At 34.9% G+C, this 15,355-nt stretch overlaps 2 protein-coding genes across 3 annotated transcripts; one reads left to right on the plus strand and one right to left on the minus strand.

The window, feature by feature from the left end:
• The first annotated feature begins 267 nt into the window (after window positions 1-267).
• Window positions 268-4,613, plus strand: LOC147393519 (DUF1499 family protein). 2 transcript variants are annotated; one of them, XM_086456109.1, is made up of 7 exons: window positions 268-723; window positions 811-867; window positions 3,425-3,550; window positions 3,645-3,723; window positions 3,940-4,032; window positions 4,169-4,282; window positions 4,397-4,613. In XM_086456109.1, the coding sequence occupies exons 1-7, from the start codon at window positions 575-577 to the stop codon at window positions 4,448-4,450; spliced, it is 672 nt and encodes a 223-aa protein (XP_086312235.1). In that variant the 5' UTR covers window positions 268-574; the 3' UTR covers window positions 4,451-4,613. The 2 variants fall into 2 exon arrangements, with proteins under 2 accessions (XP_086312235.1, XP_086312236.1); XM_086456110.1 differs by lacking the exon at window positions 811-867 and having other exon boundaries at window positions 292-723.
• An 86-nt stretch (window positions 4,614-4,699) lies between these two features.
• LOC147393520 (proteasome subunit beta type-1) lies at window positions 4,700-14,732 on the minus strand. The gene is made up of 7 exons (XM_086456108.1): window positions 14,573-14,732; window positions 14,359-14,466; window positions 13,619-13,700; window positions 6,412-6,541; window positions 6,184-6,326; window positions 6,005-6,091; window positions 4,700-5,059 (listed from the first exon to the last, which is right to left on the minus strand). The coding sequence occupies exons 1-7, from the start codon at window positions 14,620-14,622 to the stop codon at window positions 4,985-4,987; spliced, it is 675 nt and encodes a 224-aa protein (XP_086312234.1). The 5' UTR covers window positions 14,623-14,732; the 3' UTR covers window positions 4,700-4,984.
• Window positions 14,733-15,355: the final 623 nt, after the last annotated feature.

A 15,355-nucleotide genomic window follows, 5' to 3' on the forward strand; every position in this document is an offset into this window, starting at 1 on the left:
GGCGCAAAAAACTAGTTCCACTTTAAAGTCTGTATGACGAAAGGTTTGAATATAGTTACAAGGTCCTCTCCCCTTCGTTGTTATGAAAAACTCCCTCATGTCACGCCCCAAATTAATTCTTAAAAATACCATAAAATTGTCGTGTTAGGGTGTGTATCTTAGACAAGTGATTTAGCAAAATATGTGGAAGTGTGAGAGAATGAAGAGTAGAAGAAGGTTCGATGATACCGAAAATTTCAAATGGCCGTCTTATTTTGACAAAAGTTGAGGGTTTGACTCTCCGAGTCATCTCGGATTTGGGTGGGTGTGGATGAGGCTAAACATCGAAAGGGTGAGGTATAAAGTTGGTTGCCAAACGCACAAAGATGCCTGCCATACATAACCAACACCGACCAAGGATTTTGAGAGAATTTCGAATTCCCCACACTATTTAATTAGCACGACTCGAGTCAAAGTTTTACGCCAAACATGTTAAACGCTGTATGTGCATCTACAGTGGTTGGGCCACTAAATTAATAAAGAACACAAACGTTTTTTTTTTAAAAGAAGGAAAGAGAGAGAGAAGAGAAGGGAAATGGCGTCCATGGTATCCTCTGTAACGGGATCTCGCAAGTATCGTTGTTATAAATACTACAATGGGCGTAACGGATCTTCTCTTGTTCCTCGTAGTATTGTGGTTTCTCAACAGCCAACAGAACCTTCATCCGAACAAATTAGTAGAAGGTACTCTCTCTCTCTCTCTTTTTCTCTAAATTTAAAAATCAAACAAGAATTGAAAATTGAGATTTTGTTGGTCATAATAATATGAAGGGAGATAATATTGAGGAGCAGCGAGATTGCAACGATTGGGGCCATCTTCAATTTCAGGTTAACCCTTCTTCCTTCACTTCTCCTTTCCTTACCCCTTTTTTTTTTTTTTTTAATTCCAATTTCCAATTGTTGTGGCTGAAATTCTCCTCGCGCCCGCCCTAATAAGTAATAATAATAATCATGCTTTTAAAAATCACTATTTCATCTCTTCTCCTCCCCCGCTTTGACTCGCCCGAGTCATCTCGTTTTACTTGAGATGATGAGATAAACCATTTAGTTTCATTTGTATTTATTTATTTATTATTATTAATACATTTTAAACAATAATATATATCTATATATATATATATAGGAACCGACTAGTTGCACACCACCCATTACAAGTTGCATTCCATCACTTAAAAAAGTCCCCTTTACACTTCATCTAGATGATTGCACTCCTTTTCTTCTTTCCCAATCATGTCCACGTAAATTATTGTTGGTTCAATTATTTTTGTATATTCTAGTCTTTTTGCAAACATCGCAAATCCTTAATTGTGATCACTGTGTATTTGGGTTGATAAACCAAGAAAAGATTGGTTTTGAGTTATTGTGAGGCTTAAGAAACTTGTTGGAATCCATGTCACATCAGACTGATCAATAATCATATGCTTTTATCAATTTTTAAACAAAATCGAAATTAAGATTGGAAAACCAATACCTTCAATTGGTATCAAAGACAACATAGAGCAAAATCAAACACAAGAAGCCATGGGAGGATCAAAGATGAGTTACTACCCCTAAATCATATGATTACAATTAAGAAGTTCAATTAATAGTTTAAAATGGAGGTTTAATCTTCTTTTTTTATTGTTAGAATGCAATCAACCACTAGTGGTGTGCAACTAGTCAGTCCCTATATAATGAGGATTAGAAGTGATTACACACTAAAATTTGGATCTCACAAAGGCCCCCAGCTTTTCATTTTAAACTTAATATAATCAGATCATATTGGTCAAAAACCAAGAAAATAGTGGATATAATCAGTGTGAGCGCCAAACCTAGAACCAAACCAAATCAAATCAAGGCATTTCATATTGGTTTGATTCGGTTTTTTAGTTCATTGGTTTGGTTCTGATTACAATTTTGAAAATCCAATGATTTGGTTTGGTTCTCGGTTCAGGGAATCTTAGAATCGAATCAAACCAAATTCATTATATGTATTGTAATATATGTTTATTTATTTAACAAATAAAATTAAATATAACAAAACGAACTCTCATTGTTTGCTTTCTATATTCTAACAAATTTAATCAACAATCTGAGTGGTCCAAATAATTGAGATTATAGAGATATTAATATCATATTGCCAATGGCATTTTCTTTGTTGCGCCTTTTGACTAAAATCATTGATTGTCGTGAATTTTTTAACTATAAGATATGATAATTGGCATCTTCATATCTATGTTTAGGATACCCGAGAACCAAATCGAACTAAGGTTAGTTTGGGTTGGTTCAATTCTAAGTTTTAGGGGGTAGTTGGTTCAGTTTTGGTTCCGATTCCAATTCTAGATTTGTAGAAGAGTAATGGTTAAATGACTCCCTCACGTGGCATACTCAATCGACTCCCATGATGTGACATGTGCTAGAGTCGTAGATCTATACTCCTCGGGATACACATTTGCACATCCCCATAAATATGTGCAATTATATATCTCAAAGAGTACAGATCTACGACTCTAGCACATGTCACATCAGGGGAATCGACTAAGTATGCCACGTGGGGGAGTCATTTATCACAACTCTTTGTAGAATTGATTAAGTTCAATTCAATTCCATTTTTACCTCCAAACCGAACTGTGTGCACCGTTTTACATTTTAAACTTAAAAGGAAGAAAAATTGTAATCCTACCGTATGTTAATTTTTAAAATTATAAAAATATCATTTTTCACTATGTAATCTTTAAAAAAAAAATCATTTAATTATTATCTTAAATTACAAATAAACACTTATGTACATGCCTTTAATCAATATTTTAAATTACAAATAAGTCATTCTAGTACATGTGCGTTTGTACGTGCAATCTTCTAATTATTTTTTTTTTATAAAATAAAGTGGATTGAAATATTTTTGTTTAAGAAAAATATTTAAATTATGAAAAAAAAAATACAGAAGTCCAATTGACTTGGCGAATTTGATTGACTATTGATATTATTTTGAAATTTTGACTCATTTAACTCAAGCCTAACACTTCCTGACTAGTTGTCATGGGCATATTGCCAATACTAAAAGGGATTTATTATTATTAGAGTTGTGCTGGGGTGACACACGGGTGTCACGAACATAACTGTAGATGCTTTTCCGCGAGATATGACTAAAAAGCATCTACAGTTATGTGCACGCCACCAGTGTCGTCCGTTTGTCACTCCAGCATTTGTCTTATTATTATTATTATTATTATCAAATTAGTAGTTTGGGTACATTCTCTAAATTTGATCAGGAGTTGTAATGTCATATCAGAGTATCCTCATGTGGGTCCCACATCGTGGGATGAAGATCATCATATGGACATGATTGATTCATTAGTTGTGATTAAGATGGTTTACATAATTATGTTTATGTTGTGTGCGACAGTGGAAAAAAACCCAGTTACCTTGGAGTGCAAAAAAATGCTAAAGCTCTGGCACTGTGTCCTGCAACTAAGAACTGTATATCAACTTCAGAGGAGATCACTGATCTCACTCACTATGCCCCACCATGGTAACTAAGCTCCCTCCCTTTCCTTCATTGATTGAACGGTTGAGATCATCTGATCAAATACAAGATTGATTTTACATCATATTTTGTTTTGTAGGAACTATAATCCTGAAGATGGTCGAGGGAAGAAAAAACCTGTGAGTAGAGATGAAGCAATGGACGAACTTATTCAAGTGGTAATGAAATTTTACTGAGACTTCTTTAAGTTTGACATGAAAAACAAGTATTACTTGGTTCTATATGAAAGCTTTTTATTGGTACACAAACTATTACTTCCTCCACACCCTCCTAATAATTTGAGTGTTATAAGAAAGAGTTGATGTGGCACAACTTCTCTTCTATAAACTTGTTGGCATTTCAAAACATGTACTCAGCTAAATCCAATTTTGCAGATAAGATCAACAAAACCAGACAAGTTTACCCCACGAATAATGGAGAAGAAAGATGATTATGTACGAGTGGAATATGAGAGCCCCATCTTGGGAGTAAGTGTAACCCTAACCTCATTTAAACAAATACTCAAACCGAAAACACATTTGTTTGTTTTTCTAGAACTACTACTACTGTGGACTGTAGTGTCAGTTAGAAACTGGTTTCTAACTTTCTTTCTATTCATGATAGTTTGTGGATGATGTTGAGTTTTGGTTCCCACCCGGAAAGAAACCCATTGTCGAGTATCGATCTGCATCTCGCATAGGAAACTTTGATTTTGACGTCAACAGAAAGAGAATCAAGGTGAGATCTCTTCTTCCCACATTTTGGTGGTGTAAACCCAGTTGTTAGTGCAGGAACTAAGTTCTACTGTTCTAGTATTTACAAAATTAACGGATTTCCTGAAATTTTATTCAGGCCCTGCGATTAGAGTTGGAGAAGAAGGGATGGGCATCGGAAGGAACCTTCTGAGGACTGTCGCCACTACCAGCTTTGCCCAATTGCTTATCAATCCATATTCAACAAGCCATCAAGCAAAAGAAATCTTGATCATTTTTTTTTTCCTATTTCATCCTTACTTTTTGTACCACATAATATATGTATGGAGCTAACTAATGATTTGCTTTTAAGAGTACTTGGTATTTGCCAATTTAAGATCAGAATCACTGTAAAATGTCGGAGAAAAAGTTCCAAGGATTACTAGAATCTTTGCAACCAAAGTTGAAATAAAGCCATGAATGTATAACGACACTAAGACGAAGATTACAGAGAGCAAATATTAAACTTTCTCTTGTTTCAGTGCCGTGGACTGACATGCATGTGTCCACAAATGGCAACATTTAATTTAAGGTGGAAGAGCAGTTATTCAAATTTCGTTCATTTTAAAAACTAAACAATAGCAACTGATGAAAGCCACGGGAACACCAAACCACCACTGCAAAAGTTACCTCCTCCGGTAAATCCATCCTGAATTCCACTTCAGCTAGACTAGCGGCAAAGGAGAGATCAGTCTTTCCTAAGTTCAACATACTCACGCCGAATACCTGCTGCATTTACGATCACTATTTCCACCCTGTCTCCCTATAGAAGAAGAAGACCCCATAACAAGTTAGAATGTGGAAAACAAGGAGAAAAAGAAGAATGACAGACTACAAAATCTCAGCCCTTTTTTACTGTTTTTCTTTCCTAATGCCCCTTTCTTATTTAGGAAAAAACTGAAACCTTAATCTCAAAGACACCTGAGGTGCTTTCATGAACAATGTCAAAACCCAAGAAGACTAATGCCTTGAGACAGATTCATTTCAAATGTAGGAAAGCCCGCAACTCCGCTAAAAAATCTTTGTAGGAGAACTAGGTTACTCCAGCTTCTTTTTGACACGGTCTCCAAGCAAAAACAGTTCACTGTTGTTGATGGTTCATCCAACAAATGTTTCCAAATCAATGCAAGCAGAAAAAGGTGGTGGGGGTTGGTCCTACATACCAATTGAAACTTGTGCATCCAGCAATTAAAATATCAGAAGGCAGTTAAAGCTTTCACTCTTTTTTGGTTATTACTGGAAAACATTTCTCTGAAATTCCATGAAAACGGAAATATCGGGGAAAAAATCTTCCCAACAAATTCTAGCTTACAGCGACTGGCCCTTACAGGAAATACAGGGTTCCAAAACTCAATTTTTGGAAGTAAAAAAAAAAAAAAAATACTTTTAGGATATGCCTGCTTGATTCTGAATGGTGCAAGGAATTTTGGGTGCCGAGACCAAAAAATAGCAGAATAAGTACCAACACAATTGGAGATCGTAGTTCAATCTAGAATTCTTACTGGACTTTTGGCAAGATTTTTTTCCCGCTATCCTAAAAGCAGGGAAAAGTTGGATACTTTTTGCTGATTTTTCTACCAAAAGAGGTCCTTGGAACCCCCATCAACATATCTTGAAGTTGTGCTCTTGTGCTATTATTTCATGTCTATAATACAAAGATGATAAACTAATTCATGGATACAAAATATACTGGAAGTGGGAAACTTACAGTGTAAATGTCTCTTTCAGCTGCCGATGCGAAAACATCTTTTACCAAATCAACTGCTTCTGTTTCCAACAGTGGAGTCACAGCATCCTGCAGAGTTATATGGAATTTGATTTTGTAAGATTGTAGATGAGTAAATTAGGAGTTGAAACAGAGGTTCCACCACGAAATCTGTGACACACCTTGGCAGGTAATAAGAGAGGGCTAGGAGACTTCAGTTGGTTGTCCAACACAGGTATGATAAGCGTAGAACCGGAACCTTGAGAACTGTATCCAACTCTCTCATAGGATCCCACAGCGTCATATGTGAACACGCAACCCTTTCCTGTAAAATTATTTGATGGAACAAGCATGAATATATGTTAAAAAGACTGCAGACATACTTTTCGTCTTAGAGCTGATGGACTTACCTTCATTATCAAGGCCACCTAAGACATTGAAGGCATAGTAAGGGAAGAAACGTTTGTAGTAAAGAGTATTGGAGAGCAGTTGACCCATCGCAGGGCAGCTCATCTGCTTGTTGTGCTGATGCTGATAGGTCTGCAGCACAACAGAAACAATTAAACCAGCAGCCAGTTTCAGTACAATTTTCCATTTTTGTGTTAGCTGGTTCGTTGGTTCCCTCGGTTCAAAATTGGGTTCACCCACTCTAGAACGCAGTTCAAAGGGGTAGGAAGAGATAATCTGTTTCTCGGTGCGCTTAGGTACAGTGGTTCAGTTTGTTTTGGTTCACTTGTATATAATATTCAAGCATATAAGCAACTTTAAACCACAACCATACTGTTAAAGATACTAAGTTATACAGAAATAAATGTGTACAATAAAGACCCAAATTTAAAATAAAATATATTTCATATTTGAACACAATGAAACTAGAATATATGTATATCGAAGAAAGTCTCACATCTAAAAACTAATTGTTATCAAGTTTGAATGTTATATCAATCAAACTATAACCATCAAGTATTCGTATTTCAAAAGAGCATGCAAAAAAATGTACATTCGATGGCGTGGCTAAAATGTGACAGAAGAATTAAGTAGACTCTTCATTCATGACAATAATAACTCTTGCCCTGAAGAAAAAGCTCACATCTAAAAACTAATTGTTATCAAGTTTGAATGTTATATCAATCAAACTATAACCATCAAGTATTCGTATTCCAAAAGAGCATGCAAAAAAATGTTCATTCGATGGCGCGGCTAAAATGTGACAGAAGAATTAAGTAGACTCTTCATTCATGACAATAATAACTCTTGCCCTGAAGAAAAAGCTAAAGGTCATGGGAAAATTAAAGATTTCTTTGAGAAGAAGGAAAGTACAGACATAATTGAAAAGTCTCTTTAGTTGCTTCTGTTAAATCTTTACTATTACAATGAGACAAGGCGGAGTAGAAGTGGTTCAACACCAAAATTTGGATCTAACAAATGCCCCCACCTTTACATTTAAACTTAATATAATCAGGGCCATTCCGGTCAAAAACCAAGAAAATTGTAACCCACAACCCCATAATCGGATTGATTAGTTTTCAAAATTACAAAAATATCATTCTACTACCTAATTTTCAAAAACCCTTTAATCAATATTTAAATTACAAATAAACCCTTTTGAAACATGTGAGTTTGCACATGCCACCTTCTAGTATTAACATAATGAATATATGTAATTGCATTTCTCAAGCAAATGCATTGTATCTTCACAATTCAGTTCACTCAAATGTTATTTTGAGTTCGCCAAACCCAATGAAAAAATTCAGTAAACTGTATCAATTGAATTTGCAAATCTATTGGTACATGATTTACTGCATTCCACAAACCTAGGATGAATCACAGCTCGAACTGATTCACAGTACAGTATGGAAGGTGAATTTGGTAACTTGGTCCCATTACCCTCGACTCACAAAACAGCAAAAAGATCGTTGTATGCAAACCAAGTCATGGATTTTTTTAAAAAAAATTTGTAGGTATAGGGTAAGTGGTTAGCAAATGAAGTTGGGTTCAAGGGGTTTTGAACCTAGGACGTGAGAACAACACTCTACATGTCTTACCACTTAACTAAGTTTGAATTTAAAGTTTTTAGTTTAGAGGACTTAAAATTTGATTAATCACGAAATATGGTATGATTTTTATCCTTCACCCTTGAAATTCCATTTTCTTCAACATTGCAATCTCAAGATGATGGATTTTGGTAAGAAACCCAAAAATATCATTTGTGTGATTTTCCGAAAATTTCCCAATTCTTTTACAAAAACTTTCTCGTAATTATCCAAATTAACCAAATTGAAACCTTGTCGAATGATATTACTGAACCTGAACTTTGGTACCATGCTTACAAGTGACTTAGGGTGATTGGAAGGCCATGCAACTGCCTTCAATCTCTCAAAAAATATCACACAGAACTCCAATAAACTCCCTTGAACTTAAGGGGTCCCAAGGGAATACGATCACTACATCTATGAATAACTAAGGAAATGCTCAAAACTTGCTCTCAGTAATTGTGTAGTCATCAAAAAAAAAAAAAAAAATGAGTCCGTTCCTTTCTTTCCAAATAATGCACATCATAGAACAACGTAAATTTCTCCAAACGCAGCCACAAATGGTGGAATGGGATTATCCAAGCATGGATGATGATGACTCAACTATGAGGGAACACCTTAGAAAACCCCATGAGGTTGATGAAATGGAACCACAATTTCTTAGACACCACCTGATGAATGAAAAGATGATCAATAGTTTCATCATCCTCGTACACAAAGCACAATCATGCGGGTAAATGGCTTTTTCTTTCTTCTGTTTTGACACTGCAAGTGTTAATTAAGCGTCACTGTCCACAAAAAGGCATCAATCTTTGGGTGACAGTTGGATAAAAATTATTCTTAAAACTTATAAGGACCGAAAAAAACGAGGTGAATGAGATGGATTAGCTACAGTCTTGAATATAAATTTAGAAGAAAATATGTCATTAAACATTTAAACTCGAGAACCCAAATTATAACATCCAGAACAGAGAAAGGAATAAAAATATATTTTTATTCATCTAAGAGAGATCTCAAAACCTCGAGCTTAACCGTCAAACCATGCCTTACTCACCAAAAAAGAGTTATTATAGGGTAAATCTTTTGTTCAGTTAGATTAACAAGATCCTGCCTGACATGGGTTATGAGTAAATTTTTTAACACCACTTTGAATCCCATGGATATGTGTATGCATCAAGTTGTACCTCTCCTTATTTTATGTTTTCCGATCAGAATAAATTTATTAGAAAGATGCAAATGTCCAGGGAAATATTCCTAACATACAAAGATGATATACAAACACCTCTTTGTCAATCTTCCACGTTCAACATCAAAAGTGTATACAAAGATAAAAAATGACCATGTTATTTTAAAGAGTATAATTTCACTTATGTGCACACATTCACCTTCATGCATTTTATTTTATGTCATTCGATTTAAAAATAAAAAATGACCATGTTAAAGTGTGTAACCATTTAAAGATAGAGAGAATGGGGTGCCTAACACCTTCCCCATTTTCTAACCGGACCTCCTTACCTAGACTTTAGATAGACATTTCCATATCCATCAACAAGAGTCATTACGATGCCTATAAAAATGATTTTTATCTCGGGTGGTCATTCACACCTTTTTCAAAATGAATGGTGACGACTCCAAATCATCGTAGTATTGGCGCTCATTTGATGAATATCTAATGTCTACAACTAAGGCCCAAAAATGCACATTCCTTAAGCCCAACCCATTCCAAAGCTTATCCCCATTCCTATTCAAGAAAAGTCTCTAACCAAATTCAAATCTCAAATATTCTCCATTCATCCACTATCATTAAAATATTTCAAACATCAAATGCGTTCATATCAAATAAATCAACCTCCTATCACTTTTGTCCCTCATATCCTCATCAACAACACCAATATCCTCTACTTATTCAATTTCCCATCACTCCATGACCACCATGTTTCTCCACTTCCATTAAAATATTATAAATCATCTCCATTACCCATTTAAATATCCCAACATTCTCTACTAATCACATTCCCTTATTTAAAAATCCAACATTTTCCACGAATATTAAGGTTTACTTGATGAATATCTCATGTCTGGTTTGCAAAATCATAAATTACGCGTCCAATTCTCAGTGGAGTCGCCAAGTTGTAGACACGAGATATTTCATCAACTGAACCTCAATACTACGATGATTTGCAGTCGCCACCATTCATTTTTAAAAATGGTGTGAATGGCACCCGATAAAAAAAAAAAAATAAAAAAATTGAAAATCATTCGTTAATGAATATGGAAATGTCTACCTAAAGTCTAAGTAAGGAGGTCCGATTAGAGAACGGGGAAGGTGTTAGACACCCCATTCTCTCCATCCTTAAATGATTAAACACATTAACTTGGCCATTTTTTATTTTTTAGATCGAATGATATAAAATAAAATGCATGAAGGTGAGTGTGTGCATATAAGTGAAATTATACTATTTGAAATAGGAAATTGATGTTGGTTAAGATTTTTAGAATGATCTTGATGTAGGACATCTACAATTCTAGTTAGAGTTTTAATAGGATTTCTATTTCTAGTCCTAGTAGAATTTCAATTTCATAATTATGTTAGGAGTACAATTCCTTGGTAGTTTCTAATTTGTTTTGAAATTCGATTTCATTATTTAAACTCTAATTAGAAGTGCTTAGAAGTATCCAAATTAGGATTAGGAAGTTGCTATTATGTTACAAATAGGTTAGGGACCTTAATTGTTAGTATTTCAGTAGGAGTCTAAGTTGTTATGATGGAGTTACCTATATAAGGAGCTCCAAATCCGAAAATTGATAATAATAAAAATAAATTCTGATTTTTTAAAAAAGGTTTCAGACCTTTTCCTCTTGTGGATCCTAGTAATCTTAATGGTTGAAGATGATGATCTTCTTCCTTGTTCATAAACGTGATTTACTTCATGCTCCGCTACGTCAGATCTCATGATAAGAATTCCATTAGAATCGAGGCCTCGACACATGCATGTTATGACTAGAAATTTGGTGATAAGAGAGGAACATTGTTATCCATCATGACCATAATTTTGGTTCATGATGGGACTAAGATACAAGAATGCTCTTAATCTATAAATCTAGATTTGTTATGCATGTAGGGACCTCATTAAGATACACATTGACAATTTCGAGGAGACTAAATTTTGATTGTCTAGCTTCCTTGGATTAATTTTGTAGTTGAAATGGTGTATGAGAGTTATAAATATTGAAAAACTTCAACTTCCACCTATTTCAAAAGAGCCAAAGCCCAACCTACTAAGGGTTGAAGATGGTGTTCAACACATTCTAATGGCTTTCTAAAAAAATAAAAATAAGAAAAGGGATAGATAGAAGAGTGAGGTAGAGGAGGGGGAGGAAATTACCCCACTTGTCCTTAACCCTACCTTGTTCTTGATTGTATTGTCTTTTTTATCTTCTTTCTTGATTTCAATGGATGAGCCTTGAGTTCTTCAAATTTATGTGTAGAGATTGAGGGTTGAGAAGTTGATGGTGTAGGGATTTTAGGCTTAGTGAGATAGAGAGAAATGAAAGAGAGAGTTGAGGAGAGTGGAAATTTTTGGAGATATAGATTGAGAGGGAGGCTTGATAACATCGGTTGTATTATGTGAAAATGGAGTTTTTATAGAGTTTGTGAACGATTTTTACGGGTAAAAGGGTCCAACCCTAAAAACAAATGGAAATGACATGGATTTTGTTTTATTACTTTTTTGGATTTTTTAATTGTATGATAGTAGTGAGGGAATTTTTTTAAGATTTTGGAAGAATGGATAGATGAGTAACATGTGGAATGAAAGCATGTGATGGAGAATATTTGGATTTTTAAATGAGGGGATGTGGTTAGTAGAGAATGTTGGGATATTTTTATGGGTAATGGGGAAGGTTTTTAGTATTTTACTGGAAGTGGAGAAGCATGGGGGTCATGGAGTGATGCGAAATTGAATTAGTAGAGGATATTAGTGTTGTTGATGAGGATATGGAGAACAAGAGAAACAGGAGGTCAATTTATTTGAGATGAAGGCATGTGATGTTTGGTATATTTTAATGACAGTGGATGAGTGAGACTATTTAAGATTTGAATTTGGTAAGAGATTTTTCTTAACTTGGGACAGAAGGTGAAGACCTTGACTTAGGTCAATTCGATAGGAATTGGGCTTAGAGTTGGATTTGGGCTTAAATTAGTAGTGGGTCTAGAGAGGTTCAAGATTGGGCTTGGGTTAGAAATAGGAATGGGGATAGGCTTTAAAATGGGTTGGGCTTAAGGAATGTGCATTTTTGGGCCTTTCTCAAGTGGGTGCAAAATTGGGGTGTCTACTGGTGGTAATACCAATGACCTTGGAAAATGAAGAAATAATTCACATATTTCTCGTTTTCAACATGGACATGCATACAAGTAAGGACTTTTGATGATAAATTTCTCATTTTGTCTCAAACCATTGACTGTAAGAATAGACCTACCCGCAAGGAGTCTTGTCTCATGATCCATCATGTCCCTAAAATTTTCAGTACCAAAACACCAAAGCACCCAACCTACCATTACACACCACCACCAACTCCTATCCATTTACATTAATCCTGGGAAGACATTATAAGTCTAGTCTCCACACCAATCCCTCTCCAAAACCTTATTATATTTCCATCATTGGCTCTAAATTATACAAATCTTCAAAAATTATAGTGATAACACCCCCCCCCCCCGCCACCTAAATAAGAATAAAAATAAATCTTTGACTGCACCTATAAGATACCCCCCCATTTTTTATTTTTGACAAGTCAACCCTATCGTGTGTGGTGGCGGTGGTGGGGGGAATTCAGAGATTACAACAAAAACAAATTCTAATCCCAAAGATTCCTATTATATAGTCTCTTAATAAAAGGAAAAAAAAAGTATATGTAATAGAAACACTACTATATGAGCCGATGTTAGAAACTCGTACAGCTTACAAATAGACTGAACCCCACAAACGCAATGCGCTAGAACATTCATATAGGTTATTCCATATATTAAGAGAACTAAAAATCTAAGCATACATACGTGAATACGAAAATTGTCCAAAATAATAAATATGAAGAAATTAACCCGGTTACATAGCTCCCAACCCTTCCAAACTTAAAACTCGTTCAGCTTTTTACTATGTTAGACTAAAAGTAACTTTACTCAATAACGAAACCTCTTGCGGCTTACAAAAAGGAGCTCCGTGCAAGTTCCTAAAGAAAGGGTCTAGAGAAAAAACAACCAAAAACGTTTTTTAATATATAAAAGGTAACTAACTCTAATATTCAGTAAGCTAGCGAAGAGGGGGAGTCATCATTACAACAGTTAGTTTTATGCAATGAATGTTACTTTTCAGTAAATTTCCATAGACTTCAGTAAGCTAGAGGGGAAAAAACATGAAATTTCATATACTCAAAATTTTAATCTAAATTAAACCGCACCCCAAAACTCTCAAAACCAAATACATACAACTCAGACACCAACATGTTAACTAACATGATGAAGAGTTGAGAATTGCATGTCTCACTCGGTAATATTTAGTTTAAAATAAATCGTCTAACTACTCACCAGATGCCTTGCTGACAATACTTTTTGCAAAGCTTTCACATCGGCCTGAAATCCAGAGGAGGCCAATACACATTTTTCTGCCCTGCAGGTCATCGTCATAAAGAACGTTAAAACCCTTTTAGCTGAGTCTAGATAGCAGAATGAAGGAAGAGGATTCGTTTATGTCCCAAACCCAAATGTCCAGATGAATGCATAGTTGAAAGTAAATGTCGAATCTCAGAATTTATTAGCCAATATATCTTTTTTGACTTGAACCCACAATCTCAAATTTGTTTTTATTTATTGATTAATTATAATTTTTTAATAGAGCAACCACAGTGGGAGTCGAAAAGCAGAATTAATGGCCAATATATCTGATTCTTGTAAGGTACCCAGATGAACCCGAATGAAGTTAAATAATCAAAAACTAGTATTTTTGACACATTTGTTGTCACAAAAATTAATAAAGTTATTGATTGAACATCATTTTTTTTTTTTTTTGCTTAGTGAAGTATTTCTTGTGTCTTACATTTGTCATGATATTAGGAAAATTTCTTATAGATTGTTCAGTGTTTACTCAATTGTCGAAAATAAACCCTAATAACAAATCTCAATGGTCGCAAAGCAGATTTTTTTTAATGCGAACTACAAATGGAGAAACAGTGATTGACAACAACATGAAAGATTACTAACATAAAACCATAAGATCAAACAACAAAATAGGGTTGAATTGCAGAAGATGGTGAGAAATTAGAACGTACAATTGGCAGATCTTGGAGTAATCTCGAGTGAGGATGCTGTAACCTGTCGACATTCGAGTATCGGCTGCAATTACGCAGTAATCGGCTCCTGCGATCGCCACACAGGTTCTGTATAAAATGCAAAAAATCATGAAATCAGGTTAGCAATGTGTGTGTGTGTGTGTGCGCGTGTGTGTGTGTGTGTGTGAGAGAGAGAGAGAGAGAGAGAGCTAACCCTCCATTGTTGTCGTAGGGAGACCAGTTGGCTTGCTGCTTGTGAGCCATGGAGATCGAAGGAGAGAGGAAGAGCGAGAGAGAGAGAGAGAGTGAGAGAGAGAGGGGTTTCGCTGTTGAGTCCTGCTTTGTGCAGTAGGTTTTCTTTTCACCCAAGAAATGTAAACCGGTTCAACCGGGAAAATGGGCCGAGAGGTTCAGGGTTTTTCGAACCGGTAAAGGACCATTCAATAGGGCTTAAAATGTGTAAGGTTTGGGCCGGATTTGAGGATATCCATATCCATATCAAATCCAATTTTTTATTCGGATCCGAATCAGACTAGGGTTCTATTCCTTTTTAGCAATCTCCTGTTTAATTCACGAATTTTTCTTTTTTTATTTTTACCTTTCAATGAAAGTATTATTCTCTGGATTATTGAATTATTATAAATAATTCATGTATTTAAAGTTTAAAAAAAAATAAAATAAAATAAAATCATTTTTTTTTCCTAATTTTTGTATAAAACTCAATCGAATAAAATGTTACTGTAACTTCTTGTAAGTTGTAACGTGTAATACAAATTCAACTTTGAAGTGGTAAAATTTTGGATGAATCCACATTTTTAAGTGACAAATGCCCCGTTCATATTTAAAAAATAATACTTGCCTCTCCATTTATTTGAAATACCACTTTAATTTTTTAAACTGATAATTTATCCTTGACTTTAGTCTTCTTTTATAAAACAATGGAAACATAACTTCAATGCCCTCATTATAACCATCATCATCATTACCATCACCACTA

This window comes from Akebia trifoliata, chromosome 10, assembly GCF_017979445.1.
Source record: "Akebia trifoliata isolate Shusen 1 chromosome 10, ASM1797944v1, whole genome shotgun sequence".
Lineage (NCBI taxonomy): Eukaryota > Viridiplantae > Streptophyta > Magnoliopsida > Ranunculales > Lardizabalaceae > Akebia > Akebia trifoliata.